Genomic DNA, 14,603 nt, shown 5'->3' with positions numbered 1-14,603 from the left:
CATTTTACTCTTGACGTGCCTATACAAGAGTAACTTAAGTCTCTAAAGTAACTCAGTCCACTATCACTGCTGGCAGTGCATTCCACACGCCCACCATGAAAAGAACCTACTTCTGACATCTCCCCCATACCTTCCTCCAATCACCTTAAAATTATGCCCCTTCAAGTCAGTTCAGTCTTGGATAGTCAGACTCTATCTCCCCCCAACAAGTTTCTCATCATCTTGTAAACCTCTATCAAGACAACACTCATCCTTCTTCGCTCGAGTGAAAAAACCCCCGAGCTTCCTCAACCTTTCCTTAAGACCTGCACTCCAGTTCAGGCAGCATCCTGGTAAGTCTCCACTGCACCTTCTCTAAAGCTTCCACATCTTTCCTATACATAAAAAAAGGTGACCAGAACTGAACGCAATATTCCATCTGCCACTTCTCTGCCCAGCTCTGCATCCTGTCAAAGTCCCATTGCAGCCTACAACAGCCCTCCACACTGTCCACAACTCCACCCACTTCCTCATCCAAGTCATTTGCAAAAGATCACAAAGGGTGAAGGTCCCAGAACAGATCCCTGCAGAACACCACTGGTCACTGGAGGTCCATGCTGAATACTTTCCATCTACCACCCTCTGTCTTCAATTGGACAGCCAATTCTGTGTCCAGACAGCCACATTTCCCTGAATCCCATGCCTCCTTACTCTGAATTAGCCTACCATGGGGAACCTTATCAAATCCCTTGCTAAAATCCATGTATGCCACATCCACTGCTCTACCTTCAATGTATTTTGTCACATTCTCAAAGAATTCAATAAGGCTTGTAAGGCATGACCTGCCCCTCTCAAAGCCATACTGTATTTCTAATCAAACTGTGCCTTCCCAAATAATCATAAATCCTTCTTACCCTATTCCCTTTCTTGAAAAAGGGACTGACATTTTCCACCCTCCAATCATCTGGCACCACTCCAGTGGACAGTGAGGATACAAAAATCATTGCCAAAAGGGGAAGAGATTGCTCCCCTTGTTTCCTGTAATAATCTTGGGTATATTCCATCTGACTCAGGGGACTTAGCTATCCTCATGCTTTTCAAAATTTCTAGCACATCCTGCTTCCTAACATCAACCTGTTTGAGCATATCTGCCTGTTCCAAAGAGATAGCAGGAACTGCCGATGCTGGAGCCTGAGACAACATGGTGTGGAGCTGGATGAACACAGCAGGCCAGGCAGCAGAGGAAAGAAGGGTCCAGACCCGAAACATCAGCTTTCCTGCTCCTCTGTTGCTGCCTGGCCTGCTGTGTTCATCTAGCTCTACACTTTGCTATCTTTACCTGTTTCATGCTGTCTTCACAAAACGTCAAGGTCCCTCTCACTGGCGAATACTGAAGCAAAGAATTCACTAAGGACAGCCCCCACCTCCTCTAGCTCCACGTACAAGTTCCCTCCACTATCTGTGATTGGCCCTTCCCTCACTCTGACCATCCTCTTGTTCCTCACGCAAGTGTAGAAAACCTTGGGGTTTTCCCTTGATCCTCCCCAAGGTTTCTTCATACCCCCTTCTAGCGGTCCTAAGTCCATTCTTTAGTTCCTTCCTGGCGACCTTGTAGACCTCTGGAACCCTATCCAATCTTTGCTTTCTCAACCTTAAGCAAGCTTCCTTCTTCCTCTTGAATAGGTGTTCAAGATATCTCGTCATCCAAGGTTCCTTCACCTTACCATCCTTTCCTTGCCGCAGTGGGACAAACATTTCTAGTACCTGCTTCCTAAACAACCCCCACATTTCTATCGTGCATTTCCCAGAGAACATCTGATCCCACTGGTGTTCTACAGTTCCTGCCTAACAACATTTAATGCCCCTCCCCCAAATAAGTACTTTCCCATACCATCTGTTCCTATCCCTATTCACGACTATAGTAAAGGTCGGGGAGCTATGATCACTATCATTGGAATGCTCTCCCACAGGAGATCTGACACCTGACCTGGTTTGTTGGCAAGCACCAAATCCAATATGGCCTCCACTCTGGATGGCCAATCTACATATTGAGAATAGTTTGAGTGTACTGAAAAAGTCCAACTTTGCAGGTAACAATTACAGCCATAAAAAGGATCTCAGGTTGCTGGTCACCTTCTTTGCATTGCTCACAGATAAATGCAAGTATTGTTTGGAAGGAGGAATGGGGAGAAGTCAACAGAATGAAACCTCTTTTTGAAGTAGTGAGAGAAGGATGGAACCAGGAGATATTGTAAAGTAATTGTGCCAAAGGCTAAATTTAAGCTAACACTATGGTGAACTAGTTTTTCCCTTTTATTTAGAATCAGTTTTTACATCATGGAAAGTGGGCCTTTGGCCCACTGTGTCAACACTAGTCAGACATCCATTATTCTACCTCAATTTGCCATCACTGGGCATAGCTCCGTTTTCTAAGCAGTTTCAAGTGTTCATCTAAGAAGTTTTTAAAATAGAGAGTTCCAACCTCCACTATTTTTTTTTTAAAAAGACAGTGAGTTCCAGTTACACACCATCCTCTAGGTGAAACCAGCTTTCCTCAAGTCCACTCAAACGCCTGCCATTTGCCTTAAAACAAAGTGCCCCCGTGTCATTGGTCCGTCTATTAATAGGAAGTGGTTCTCTCCATCTATGCCTCTCAAACTTTTTACACCTCAATCCAGACTCCTCAGAGGAAAATCACCTTAACAGATTGAGTCTCTCTTCATAAAGGGGAAGAAAGGGCAGAAGGAGAGTCCAACATATGCTCCCTTGCCTTGTTAGTCCTTCCAAACTGGATCACTTCTCAGGATTAAGTTCCGTTTGCCACTGTTCAACCTGTCTACATTGTCCTGTAAATCAAAAGCGTCCCTCCTCCTTGCTATTTGCCACATCGATTTGTGTCATCTGCAAACTTGCTAATCATACCATCTACATTTGTGTCTGGATAATTAGTTAGTTAGTGTGCACAATAGCAAGGGATCCAGCACCAAACCCTGTGGTACACCAATGAACAGGTTTCCAAAATCACCAGAACAACCTTCAACCAACATCCTCTGCTTCTGGCCAACAAGCCAATACTGGATCCAACTTGCCAAACTGCCCTGGATTCCATTGTGTCTCAGTCTGGTTCAGAAGCTATCATGCAATACATCTCTATATTTGTGGATTTAATCACCTAAGGTCACTTGTATCAAATCAAAGTCTCCTCTCCAACTTCAAATTTATCATACTGTGAACAGAGGCGCAAAATACTCATTGAAAAACTAGCTCCATTTATTAACTGCCACTCTGGTTTGAGACCATGGTTATTCTCTTGCACCTAATATACTCACAGACCTTTAGATTTTCTATAATTGTTGCCTGCCAATAGCGCTCTCCTAGTTTTTGTTTGAAAAGCAACGTGCTGCACTTGCTATAGTTATTTAGTGCAGCCACTGTTTTCAGCAGTTTCTGCCATAAACTTTAATTTGGTCATAATAATTCTGCCGTCTTAAAATGTGTATTCTAGAGTTTTCATAAAAAGAATTACACCCCTAATGTAAATTCCACTAGCTGCTGTAATGAGATTTGAACCTGTGGCTCCAGAGCTTTAACTCAGACTTCTGGATTACTCTTCCCCAGACTGTGCTATGGAAGAATCACCTGTTTAGAAAGTCAGATATTATGATTAATTATGCACACCATTCTTTACAAATCATTCTTCTTTCCAATGTTCAAGGCAACATTTTCGGCTTTTCCCCAAAAAGAATGCTTACCTGCATAGAGAAAATCACAACAGTAAAGCAAACAGCTGCAGTAATGCCAACAGCCATCACTACAGAGTCTGTGCTGTAGAAACTGGCAATCATTCCAGCCATGTACGACATGCTGAGAGTGAGGATAGACTGCAGACAGAAAAGCAACATCAAGTAAATAACTGGTAACAAGTGTGTATACAGTGTTAGAACAGAGACAGACACCCTTTCAGATTCAAAGTGTCAGTCTTTTGATAGCTTCAAATTCACAATAGTTAGAAACTTTGAAGGTAGCTTTTTGTCCCCCACTCATTTGAAAATTGCTTTCAATTCTATCCTCAATTTCCCCAGTGTGACAGTTAATTGTCAGCAGTCCTCTTGAACTTTTCCAGTCCATGTGTTGTATAAACACCCACAATATCATTAGGCAGGGAATTACAGGATATTGATCCAATCTCACTGGATATTATATATTGTTATTCTTTCAATGTAAGAATAGCAAATGGCTTGGAAGGGAACTTGGAGGAGATATAGTGATCCTGCTGCTCTCACCCTTCTAGACAGAAGTGGGTTTGAAAAGGTGTTGTCTTTGGTGAATTTTGCAGTGCATCTCGTAGATATATACACTGATGCTACTGAGCATCAATGGTAGAGAGAGTGTATGCTTCTGAATTTAGTAACAGTCAAGCTGGCTGCTTTGTCCTCGATAAGAGTCAAGCTTCAAGTGCAATTGGAGTAATAACCATCCAGGCAAGTGAGGAGTATTCTGTCACCCTCTGATTAGTGCCTCGTAGATGGCCAACTGACTTTAGGGAGTCAGAAGGGCAATTACTCACTGCACTATTCAAAACTGAGCTCCTTTGCCAGACAAGATACAGTAGCTGCAAGTTCAATTCTGTTTCTGGCCAACAGTAACTCAGTGATGTTACTGTTAACATTTGGATTTTAAAGGTCAGTGATTACTCTTATTGGAGATGGGCAATGCCAGGTATGTGGCATGAACGTTACTTGCCACTTTTCAGCCCAAGCCTAGATACCGTCCAGGTCTTTCCGCATTTGAACACACAGACTGCTTCAGTACCTGAAAAGTTGTGAAACGTGCTGAATAGTGAAAAATCAAACATCCTCATTTCTACCTTAAGAAAGAAGGTCATTACTGAAACAGCTGAAGATGGTTGGGCCTGGTTCACTACCCAGAGGAACTACTGCAAAGATGTCATGAAGCTCATATGGCTAACCTGCAACAACCACAATCTTCTTGTGCGGACAATGATTTCAACCACTGAAGACTTACAACCCAACCGATTCCAGTTTTCTTGTGACTTCGATACCACACACCAAATATGACCTTGATGATTTCAGGGGTATTGCTCACATCTGGAATTTTACTCTTTCACCCATGTTTGAAACAAGGTTGTATTGAGGTGAAGAGCTAAGTGGCCCTGGCAGAATCTACACTGGGCTTTTCCAGCTATTTCTATATTGGTTATTGATTTATAGTATCTGCAGGTCTTTAGGTTTTCATAAAAGTTGGCAAGTCATGTTATAGTTGTGTATAAAAAACACAAACTTCCATTAGGCCTCATTTGGAACAAGTATTGTGCCCAGTTCTAGTGACGACACCAGACAAGGATGTGGAGGTTTTTGGAGCGTGAAAAAGGAACTATTAGAGTATTAGCTAGGGGAGGTTGGACAAACTTAGATTGTTGGCTACAGTATTAGCGATTGAAGGGCAACCCAATAAAAGAATACAAAACAAGAAAATCTCCTACAGCAGGTGGCTAATCTGAATGTTAAGGATGGCACCTTTACCCTGAAAGACTTTGCCTACAAGGAGATCCAGAGAGATTGGCCTGGGTACTCAGATGGTGATCAGCAGTTACTGAAGAGAGTTCTTGTTCGGTAAGTTACATTAACAACATAGTGGGAAATAAAAGAAAATATGCAGAAAGAGATGGACATGAATCCCTGGTAAAAGTTGTGGGTGACCAGAAGATTATCAAAAAATATGGATATTGAGAAAATGTTTACAGGGAGAGAGAAAATTACAGTAGCCTATCAAGTTAGGGCGGCTAAATAACACAATATTTACATAATAGAAATAACCTCAATAATTGAGACCATAATCAACTCTCCATGCAACTTGTTATATCATGGAGGAATACTTAATGATTTTTATAATGTCATTTATACCAGTGTTTGTTTCTTCTCTCTACTTTCATTGAGAATCTATATTTTTCTGTGTGACGTAAATGCTGAATAACTTGCATTGCACCTTTTACAATGTGAGATGCTAAACTATAGAGGTGACATCAAAGAAAAGAGGAAATATCTTGATCCCACTCCTGTTTATATTCTTAAACGATACAACTGAAAAAGTCTAATTCCCATCATGATGCTAGTGAGTTCTGCTCAGCTGGAATGATCCAGACCAAAATGTGACTGAACAAATGGAGCTCTGTTGGTACCTATATGGATCCATGCAATTTTACTGTCCTGTGCCAAGGACTGCTAGCATTTTAGTCCTCTTCGTTTTATGACTAGGTAGGAATTGTGTACTTTAGTTTTTTTCCTGTTGAGAGAGTTTAAATCAATTTAGATGTCTTGACCACTCAGCTGACGGATTAAGAGCATGAGAACTAGGAGCCATTCAGCTCTTTGAGGCCTCGCTACCTCTCGGTGGGATCATGGCTGATCTTCCACTTGAAGATAGTTTTCCTGCATTATTTCTGTAGCCGTTGAGGTTGATCTGTAGAAATTTATTGATTTCTTTCAGGAACATACTCAACGACTAAGTCTCCACATCTGTCCTGTACAGAGAATTCTAAAGATTCATCGTGCTCTGAGTGAAGAAATTCATTCTCCTCAGTGCTAAATGACTTCCCCCATGTTCTGTAACAATGTCCTAGAACCCCTAACAAGGGAAACATCTTCCAGCAAGTACGCTGTCAATTAAGATCACTGTCGTCCTTCTATACTCCTGAGAATATCAGCTGTCTATTCAAATTTTCAGGACAAGCTTGGGGAACATTTGGGTAAGGGCACCAAAACTGCACGTAGTCTCCACGTGTAATGTCCTTATCACGATCAATCCTCCCATCTATTTTTGTATCATTTAAATTTGGATACGTTTTGCACTGCTGCTCCCTCCTCGAGACATTAATAATATAGACAGTAAGTAGTTGAGTCTCTGGGACTAATCCTTGTGGCACTCTACTAGCTACATCTTTTTAATCTGTAAAAGGCCCATGAATCCCAAACTATCTTCTACGTGTTAACCGATCCTCAACCCATGCTAACACATACCCCAGAACCGTGAGCTCCTATCTCATACAACGACCTATGAAGTGACACCTTGTTGAATGTGTTCGGAAAATTCAAAGAGACTGCATCTACTGGTTACCCTGTTGAATAAATGTTGATTCTATACAATTACTGAAGAGTAAAGTAGTCTGCTGAATAAAATGATTCTGCAATTACACAAGTGGTGGTCCTTGCCCTGATGAGCTTGAAGGGATGCACCAATTTCTTTCAATTCCCGTTCCTCTGCTAGTCACAACAAATCTTACGTTTAACCAGTGTAACAATATAGTCAGCTACATATGCTTTAGTCTGTGTTTTAGCATCTGAAAACCAGTTTCTTCAGTCAAAGAATAACACGCAAAGATTGCTGACAAAAGAAAGGTTGATACTTAATACAAAGCAAATCTGGCTAACAGACAAACAGTGGTCAAATTAGTGATCACAACTCCCTATCCTTTATTCATGGAGAGAGATAGGAGCAGATGGAATGGGAAAGTATTTAATTGGAGGAGGGGGAATTACAATGCTATTAGGCAGGAACTGCGGAGCATAAATTGGGAACAGATGCTCTCAGGGAAATGCACAACAGAAATATGGAGGCTGTTTAGGGAGCACTTACTACCAGTGCTGGATAGGTTTATCCCACTGAGGCAAAGAAAAGATGGTAAAGGTGAAAGAATTTTGAATTATGAGACATGTGGAACACGTCAAGAGGAAGAGGGAAGCTTACTGAAGGTTGAGGAAGCAACGATCAAACTATGCTCTAGAGGGTTACAAGATAGCCAGGAAGGAACTGAAGAATGGATTTAGGAGAACTAGAAGGGGGCATGAAAAAGCCTTGGTGGGTAGGATTAAGGAAAACCCCAAGGCATTCTGTACTTAGGTGAGGAACAAGAGGATGGCCAGAGTGAGGCTAGGGCCAATCAGGGATACTGGAGGGAACTTGTGCCTGCAGTTGGAGGTAGGGGAGATCGTCAATAAATGCTTTGCTTCAGTGTTCAATAGTGACAGGGCCTTGTTGTTTGTGAGGACAGCGTGGAACAGTTTGACGTTAGGAAGGAAGATGTGCTTGAAATGTTTTTTGAAAAAAAGGATCGAAAAGTCCCCTGGGCCAGATGGGATATACCCATGGTTATTGTGGGACATGAGGGAGGAGATTGCTGCACCTTTGGTGATGATCTTTATGCCCTCAGAGTCCACTGGAGTAGCATCAGATGATTGGAGGATGGCAAATGCCATTCCCTTGTTCAAGAAAGGGAATAGGGATAATCCTGGGAATTACAGACCTGTCTTCTGTGGTGGGCAAATTATTGGATGGGATTCTGAGAGATAGTATTTATGATTGTTTGGAAGAGCATAGTTTGATTAGAAATAGTCAGCATGACTTTGAGAGGGGCAGGTCGTGCCTCACAAGCCTTAATGAATTCTTTGAGGATGTGACAAAAAGCATTGAAGGTAGAGCAGTGGGTATGGTGTATATGGATTTTAGCAAGGCATTTGGTAAGGCTCTCCATGGTAGGTTCATTCAGAAAGTAACAAGGCATGGGATTCAGGGAAATTTGGCTGACTGGATACAGAATTGGCTGTCCAATAGAAGACAGAGGGTAGTAGCAGATGGCAAGTATTCAGTCTGGAACTCGGTGACTAGTGGTGTTCTGCAGGGAACTGTTCTGGGACCTCTGCTCTCTGCGGTCTTTATAAATGACTTGGATGAGGAAGTGGAAGGGTGGGTTAGTAAGTTTGCGATGACATGAAGGTTGGAGGAGTTGTGGACAGCGTCGAGGGCTGTTGTAGATCGCAATGGGACATTGACAGGAATCAGAGCTGGGAAAAGAAGTGGCAGATGGAATTCAACCCAGAAAAGTGTAAAGTGATTCATTTTGGATGGTTGAATTTGAATGCAGAATACAGGGTTAATGGCAGGATTCTTGGCCATGTGAAGGAACAGAAGAATCTTGTGGTCCATGTCCGTAGATCCCTCAAAGTTGCCACCCAAATTGATAGGGTTGTTAAGAAGTGATATGTGTGTTGGCTTTCATTGGCAGGGCGATTGAGTTTAAGAGCCGTGAGGTTATGCTGCAACTTGATAAAACTCTGGTTAGACCACACTTGGAATATTGTGGCCAGAACGGAACACCTCTATTATAGGAAGGATGTGGAAGCTTTGGAGAGGGTGCAGAGGAGATTTACCAGAATGCAGGTCTTATGAGGAAAGATTGAGGGAGTTAGGTCTTTTCTCATTGGAGCGAAGGAGGATGAGAAATGACTTCATAGAGGTGTACATGATGATGAGAGGCACAGATAGTCGGAGACTTTTTCTCAGGGTGCAAATGGCTATCAGGAGAGAGCATAATTTTAAGGTGATTAGAGGAAGGTATAAGGGGAGGTGTCAGAGGTAGGTTCTTTCTACAGAGTGATGTGTGTGTAGAATGCACTGTCAGCGGTGGTAGGAGAGTCAGATACATTAGGGACATTCCTAGCAACTCATGGATAGGCATATGGATGATAGTAGAATGTAGAGTATGCAGGTTAGCTTGATCTCAGTGTGGGATATAGGTTGGCACAACATTGTGGGCTGAAGGGCATGTTCTATGTTCTATGTTCTATGACGCATGGATAGTCACACCGTCCCAGGCTGAAAATGTCAAGTATTAGCCGGTTTAAAAGGTTAGAGGTTAAAAATTTTAAACCGTGAAGAAAAAGTTGTTTTTGTTTTAGTAAAAAAGGGTAGCAGGGGACTGGGATGCTCTGCTAGGGAAGGTAGAAGAAGCCAAGATGATAGCAATTAGGAGGCATTTAGACAGACATGAACAGGCTGGGATATGGACCGCATGTAAATAGACGGGATTAATAGTTTAGAATGCTATCATGGTTGGCACAAACAGGCAGGCCTAAGTGCCTGTTCCTGTACTATACTGTTCTGCCCACTGCGCAAGCAACAGGGGAAAAAAGGTTAAGGGATACAGGGAGACTGCAAAGTGCAAAGAAGAGATAGAAGATCAACCGTGAGCAGCTGAGTAGCAGAAATAGGCTTGTTTGTTCGAATGGCCTATTCATAGTCTTATTTTCTATGGTTCTAAGCTAAAATGGAAAACAAACATGCTGGAGGGAAAGACACTGAAGCACTACTCCCAAATGGACAAAATAAAAAATTTCACATTAGGATCAATTCAATGTTTGCTTCTTTCTTCATCCTTTCTCCTTCCCACCCACCTCCAAAACCTGATGATTTTTACGAGCCTCATACTTAAAGGAGCAAATCAGAAGATAGGAGAACATTAATGACACTACTTACCAAAGCAATGAGATTCCATGGATGCTTCCGTCGGATTTGTCCACAACAGCTGAGGGCAATAAGTGTAACGAAGAACACACCATATGAGGCATAGTAGATCCAAGGAGTGCGTCTCACAAATTGCTTAGCATCAGAAACAAAGGTACAGATACACACAAAAACGAAAGTCACCAGTAGTTGAACAGTCAAAACCATGTAGACCTGCAAGTGGGGGGGAAAAGTGAATTAGCAACCTTGTGCTTTTATCAGGGAAGAGATAACAGTTTGAAAATATCAGCAAATGCCCAAGGTCAAGTCACATCATCACCTGACAATTACAAGGGTGGAACTTACCCAACCCCATTGCCAGCAGCAGCTTAAAACAATAATGAATTGGGGCCAATTACTAGCAGTCACGATTTCAAGGTGAGTTGGGAAAAGTTTAAGGAAGATATGCGTGGAAAGTTCTTCATGCAGAGGGGTGGTGGGTGCCTGGAACACATTACCACTTCTGCTGGCAGAGGCAGGCATGATAGCGTCATTTAAGATGTATCTGGACAGGTACATGAATGGGCAGGGAGCAGAGGGATACAGATGCTGAGATCATAGGCGACAGGTTTAGATACAGGATCTGGATCAGCACAGGCTTGGAGGGCTGAAGGGCCTGTTCCTGTGCTGTAATGTTTTTGTCCTTTGACACTTAACCATGAATATTGCAGCAACATGGCAATTTTGCCAGCATCAGGATCTCCTAACTTACATCTACACATCCACAAGCAAGAGCATATGACTTCACAGCATGAAGCAACATTACAACTGAAGCTAATTCAAGTGTGCCTGGCAGAAAATACAAGGTTTAAAAAGAAAAAAGGACCTAAGGGCTAAAGTTTTTCCACACAGAAGGTGGTGCATGCGTGGAATGAGCTGCCAGAAATAGTAGTGGAGGCAGGTACAATTACATGTAGAAAAGCATCTGGATGCGAACACTAATAGGAATTGAGATATACAAGCCAAATGCTTGCAAATGGAACTAGGTTAGATTGGGATGTCTGGTCAGCATGTATGATCTAAACCGAAGGGTCTGTTTCTATGCTGTAAGACTCATTATTTCATGGAATTTCTGGAGATAACTCTTAGTCATCATGGATTGGATAATGGTCTCAAACGCAATCCCAACGATGATGGTTGTTTCAATGCTTCCCTGTCGTCTTTGCTGCTGAGGATCCAGCAGCAATTTAATCTCAGTGACTGCCAACCTCCCTTGTATTGCTCTCCCGAACATGGCCATCATCTCACTAATCGCTTAAAGTTAGTTGAGATCTGCAGCTAAGTGGGACTCAACCTTGAAATGCCCCAATATCTGACTCCCAATGGTCGCAGCAAGTTTTATTCAAATGTCAAAGAACACAGAACACAAACTAAACTAGTAAAAGGATCCACAAAACACTACATCCAACAGAAAATGTATATTTAACCTAAGGAAAATGAAGCTGCAAGCTACCAAATTCCAGCAATTATTCTCCCTTGTGATCTAAACACTTCCAACATTTCACAGCAGCATTTCCATTAATATTCTATTTGTCACAAAATATTAAGGTTGAATCAAGTACTAGATCAACTACTTGTATCAGTTTCCACTGCCAGTGGATTTAGTCAGGCAAGAGGTGGGGGATAAACAAAAAAGTAGAGTGATCTTGGGAAGTTCTGCACAAGAATGTACAGCTAAAAAACATCCAAACAATATGGCTGCAATATTTCCAGAGCCCATCATTCCATGCTCCTCACCAGTTCAGAATAAAACTTCACCATATTCACAGGCTGAGACACAGACCCACAAACCAAGTGACACACAGAAACAGATTCTCAAAAACAGACTGCACTGTTCATTTCTTAGTTATTAGCTACACAATTTCTCTTATTTTTTAAACCAGTCATCTAAGTTCCAGTGCAATAGCCAAAAAGGATGCCTAGTTTTCAGGTCTTAAGAAATATCGTCAGACTAAAAGCACCACACTATTTTTTAGATTATGTACAGTGTGGAAACAGGCCCACTGGCCCAACAAGTCTACACTGCCCTTTGGAACAGCCCACCCAGAGGCATCCCCCTATAACCCACACACCCCTGAATACTATTGGCAATTTAGCATGGCCAATCCACCTAGCCTGCACAACTTTGGGCTATGGGAGGAAACTAGAGTACCTGGAGGAAACCCACACAGACACAGGGAGAACGTGCAAACTCTGCACAGACAGTTGCCTGAGGCTGGAATTGAACCCAGGCCTCCAGCGCCGTGAGGCTGCAGTGCTAACCACTGAGCCACCCAATTAACTATATACTATCTTGTACTAAAGCACCTCTGTCTCCGGATTGCTGCAGTGTTCCAGCAAAGCCCAATGCAAGCTGGAGGAACAAAACCTAATTTTCGGCTTGGGGATCCTACAGCCTTCCGGACTCAATATTGAGTTCCCATGTCCCAGCCCCCTAGCCCACACACCAGGCCTTGTTACCACCTAGTGACTAACAACAGGGGTGTGTAGTGGCAGGCTAACAGTCCCCATTAACAGCTATTCAACCTCCCAGCCTGATAGTTGGCCAAAGGAGATGCTATAGGTATATCTCTCTCTCTCTGGGTTCTATCCTATCATTTACTCCCTACCCCATCCACCTCCCTATTTTCTGTATAAACCTGACGTTTTCCCAACCATTATCAGTTCTTAGAAAGGAAGGGTCACCAGACTCAAAACATTAACTTTTTCCCTTCACAGATGCTGCCAGACCTGCTGAGCTTTTCCAGCAACTGTTTTTGTTCCTGATTTACAGCATCCGCAGTTCTTTTGGTTTTTACACACTATCTTCTGTTGACAACTCTCACCTTAAACCAGAAAACAGACTCTTCCCTTTTTCTCTTCAGTGCAGCCAAAATGCAGTTCTATTTATATTTTAACATGGACTGGATCTTCAGGACTGAATGTTTAAGTGGCTGCGCTGCCAAGGATTTAATTCAATTCTTTTTTCAGTTGATAACTATTAATGCTAGAGCTTGTTTTCAGTATGAATTTTCCCAGGGACAATTCCTAGGTAGAAGTCATCTTCCCAACTGGTTTCAACTTCTCATTCAAGCAAGAGTTCCACCTCCATTCCTGCATGATGAGCCACAGACATATTTGGCCTCTAGCTGTTATTCCTCTCCAGACCCACAGGAATTAAAGCCAGTCAAACTGTCAGGGATATCTCAAAACCCTAACACTTCAAAAAGCTCACTGTGGCAACATTAAAGATAGGTACGGTATCTAATTAGAAGTGTTGATTGGATCTCAAGGGTAGCTAAAGTTTAAAAGCACAACTCAAAATCTGCATTTCCTTACTGAAACTGCAGTCACTTAAAGGGAAAAGAAGAAAAGGCAGCATACAAAACAAAATCAATCATATGGGATCCACAGCTTGAGGTGGCCGGAAGTACGAAAGAAGAAAGGAAGTTATGACAAACCTCGTTAAAAAAAACACTAGCTTTGTCTCAACTAGCACATTATGTCCAGTTCCAAGTATTACATTTTAGGAACAGGAAAACAAAAGAATGAATGAAATATACATCTAAACTTAAAATTTCAGTAGTTGCTCTGATGGGATATGGGATCAAATCCTCCAAACATTAAAAACTGAAATAACTGTGGATGCTGTAAATCAGGAGCAAAAACAGAAATTGCTGGAAAGTTCAGCAGGTCTGGCAGCATCCATGAAGAAGGTAAAAAAGCCAAAGTTAACATTTCAGATCCATTTCTGAGGAAGGGTCACCAGACCTGACTTTTTTTTCTACAAACGCTGTCAGACCTGTTGAGCTTTAATAGCAACTTCCGTCTTTGTGGCCAGAGCATTAGTCCGCTTTACTAATATCCCTATATGATATTATCCCCACGCCACCTGGCATTGTGAAAGAATGTTTTTGTTTCTCCACTTATGTATATTCTACACATAGGAGTCTTACCTTCCTAATAAAAGCTCTGCGAATATTCTTGTCTTCAAAGTTTGCTGCAGTGAACTCCTCGTTATCATAATAAGATGGTGGGACATCATCGTGATAGCCAGGGCTTCCCAAGGCAACTACAATAAAACAATTTAATTATTACCACCAGATGGCATGCCTTGATGGAGAGCTCCATAAATTTTCTGAATCATCACACCTCCAAACTACACATTGATCATAAACAATCCAAGTAGCAGGCTCTACACATGTATAACACAGTAGCCAGAAAGAGGGATTATAGTTACTCAAGAATAGGCTTGCCCCAAAGAATGTGCACTTTTAATTGATACTAAC

At 42.1% G+C, this 14,603-nt stretch overlaps 1 protein-coding gene across 3 annotated transcripts in view; it reads right to left on the bottom strand.

Annotated features, from left to right (window-relative positions):
- Positions 1-14,603, bottom strand: part of grinaa (glutamate receptor, ionotropic, N-methyl D-aspartate-associated protein 1a (glutamate binding)) — a 77,862-nt gene that overhangs the window by 20,417 nt on the left and 42,842 nt on the right. For all 3 annotated transcript variants that reach the window (XM_048554038.2, XM_048554020.2, XM_048554028.2), the window contains exons 3-5: positions 14,271-14,386; positions 10,309-10,509; positions 3,732-3,860 (exon numbers count right to left, since the gene is read on the bottom strand). In XM_048554038.2, the coding sequence (XP_048409995.1) occupies positions 3,732-3,860; positions 10,309-10,509; positions 14,271-14,386 (446 nt within the window). The remainder of the gene's footprint in view (positions 1-3,731; positions 3,861-10,308; positions 10,510-14,270; positions 14,387-14,603) is intronic.

Source organism: Stegostoma tigrinum, chromosome 2 (genome assembly GCF_030684315.1).
Source record: "Stegostoma tigrinum isolate sSteTig4 chromosome 2, sSteTig4.hap1, whole genome shotgun sequence".
NCBI classification, from domain to species: Eukaryota; Metazoa; Chordata; class Chondrichthyes; order Orectolobiformes; family Stegostomatidae; genus Stegostoma; species Stegostoma tigrinum.
This window is presented reverse-complemented; position numbering and strand designations above follow the sequence as displayed.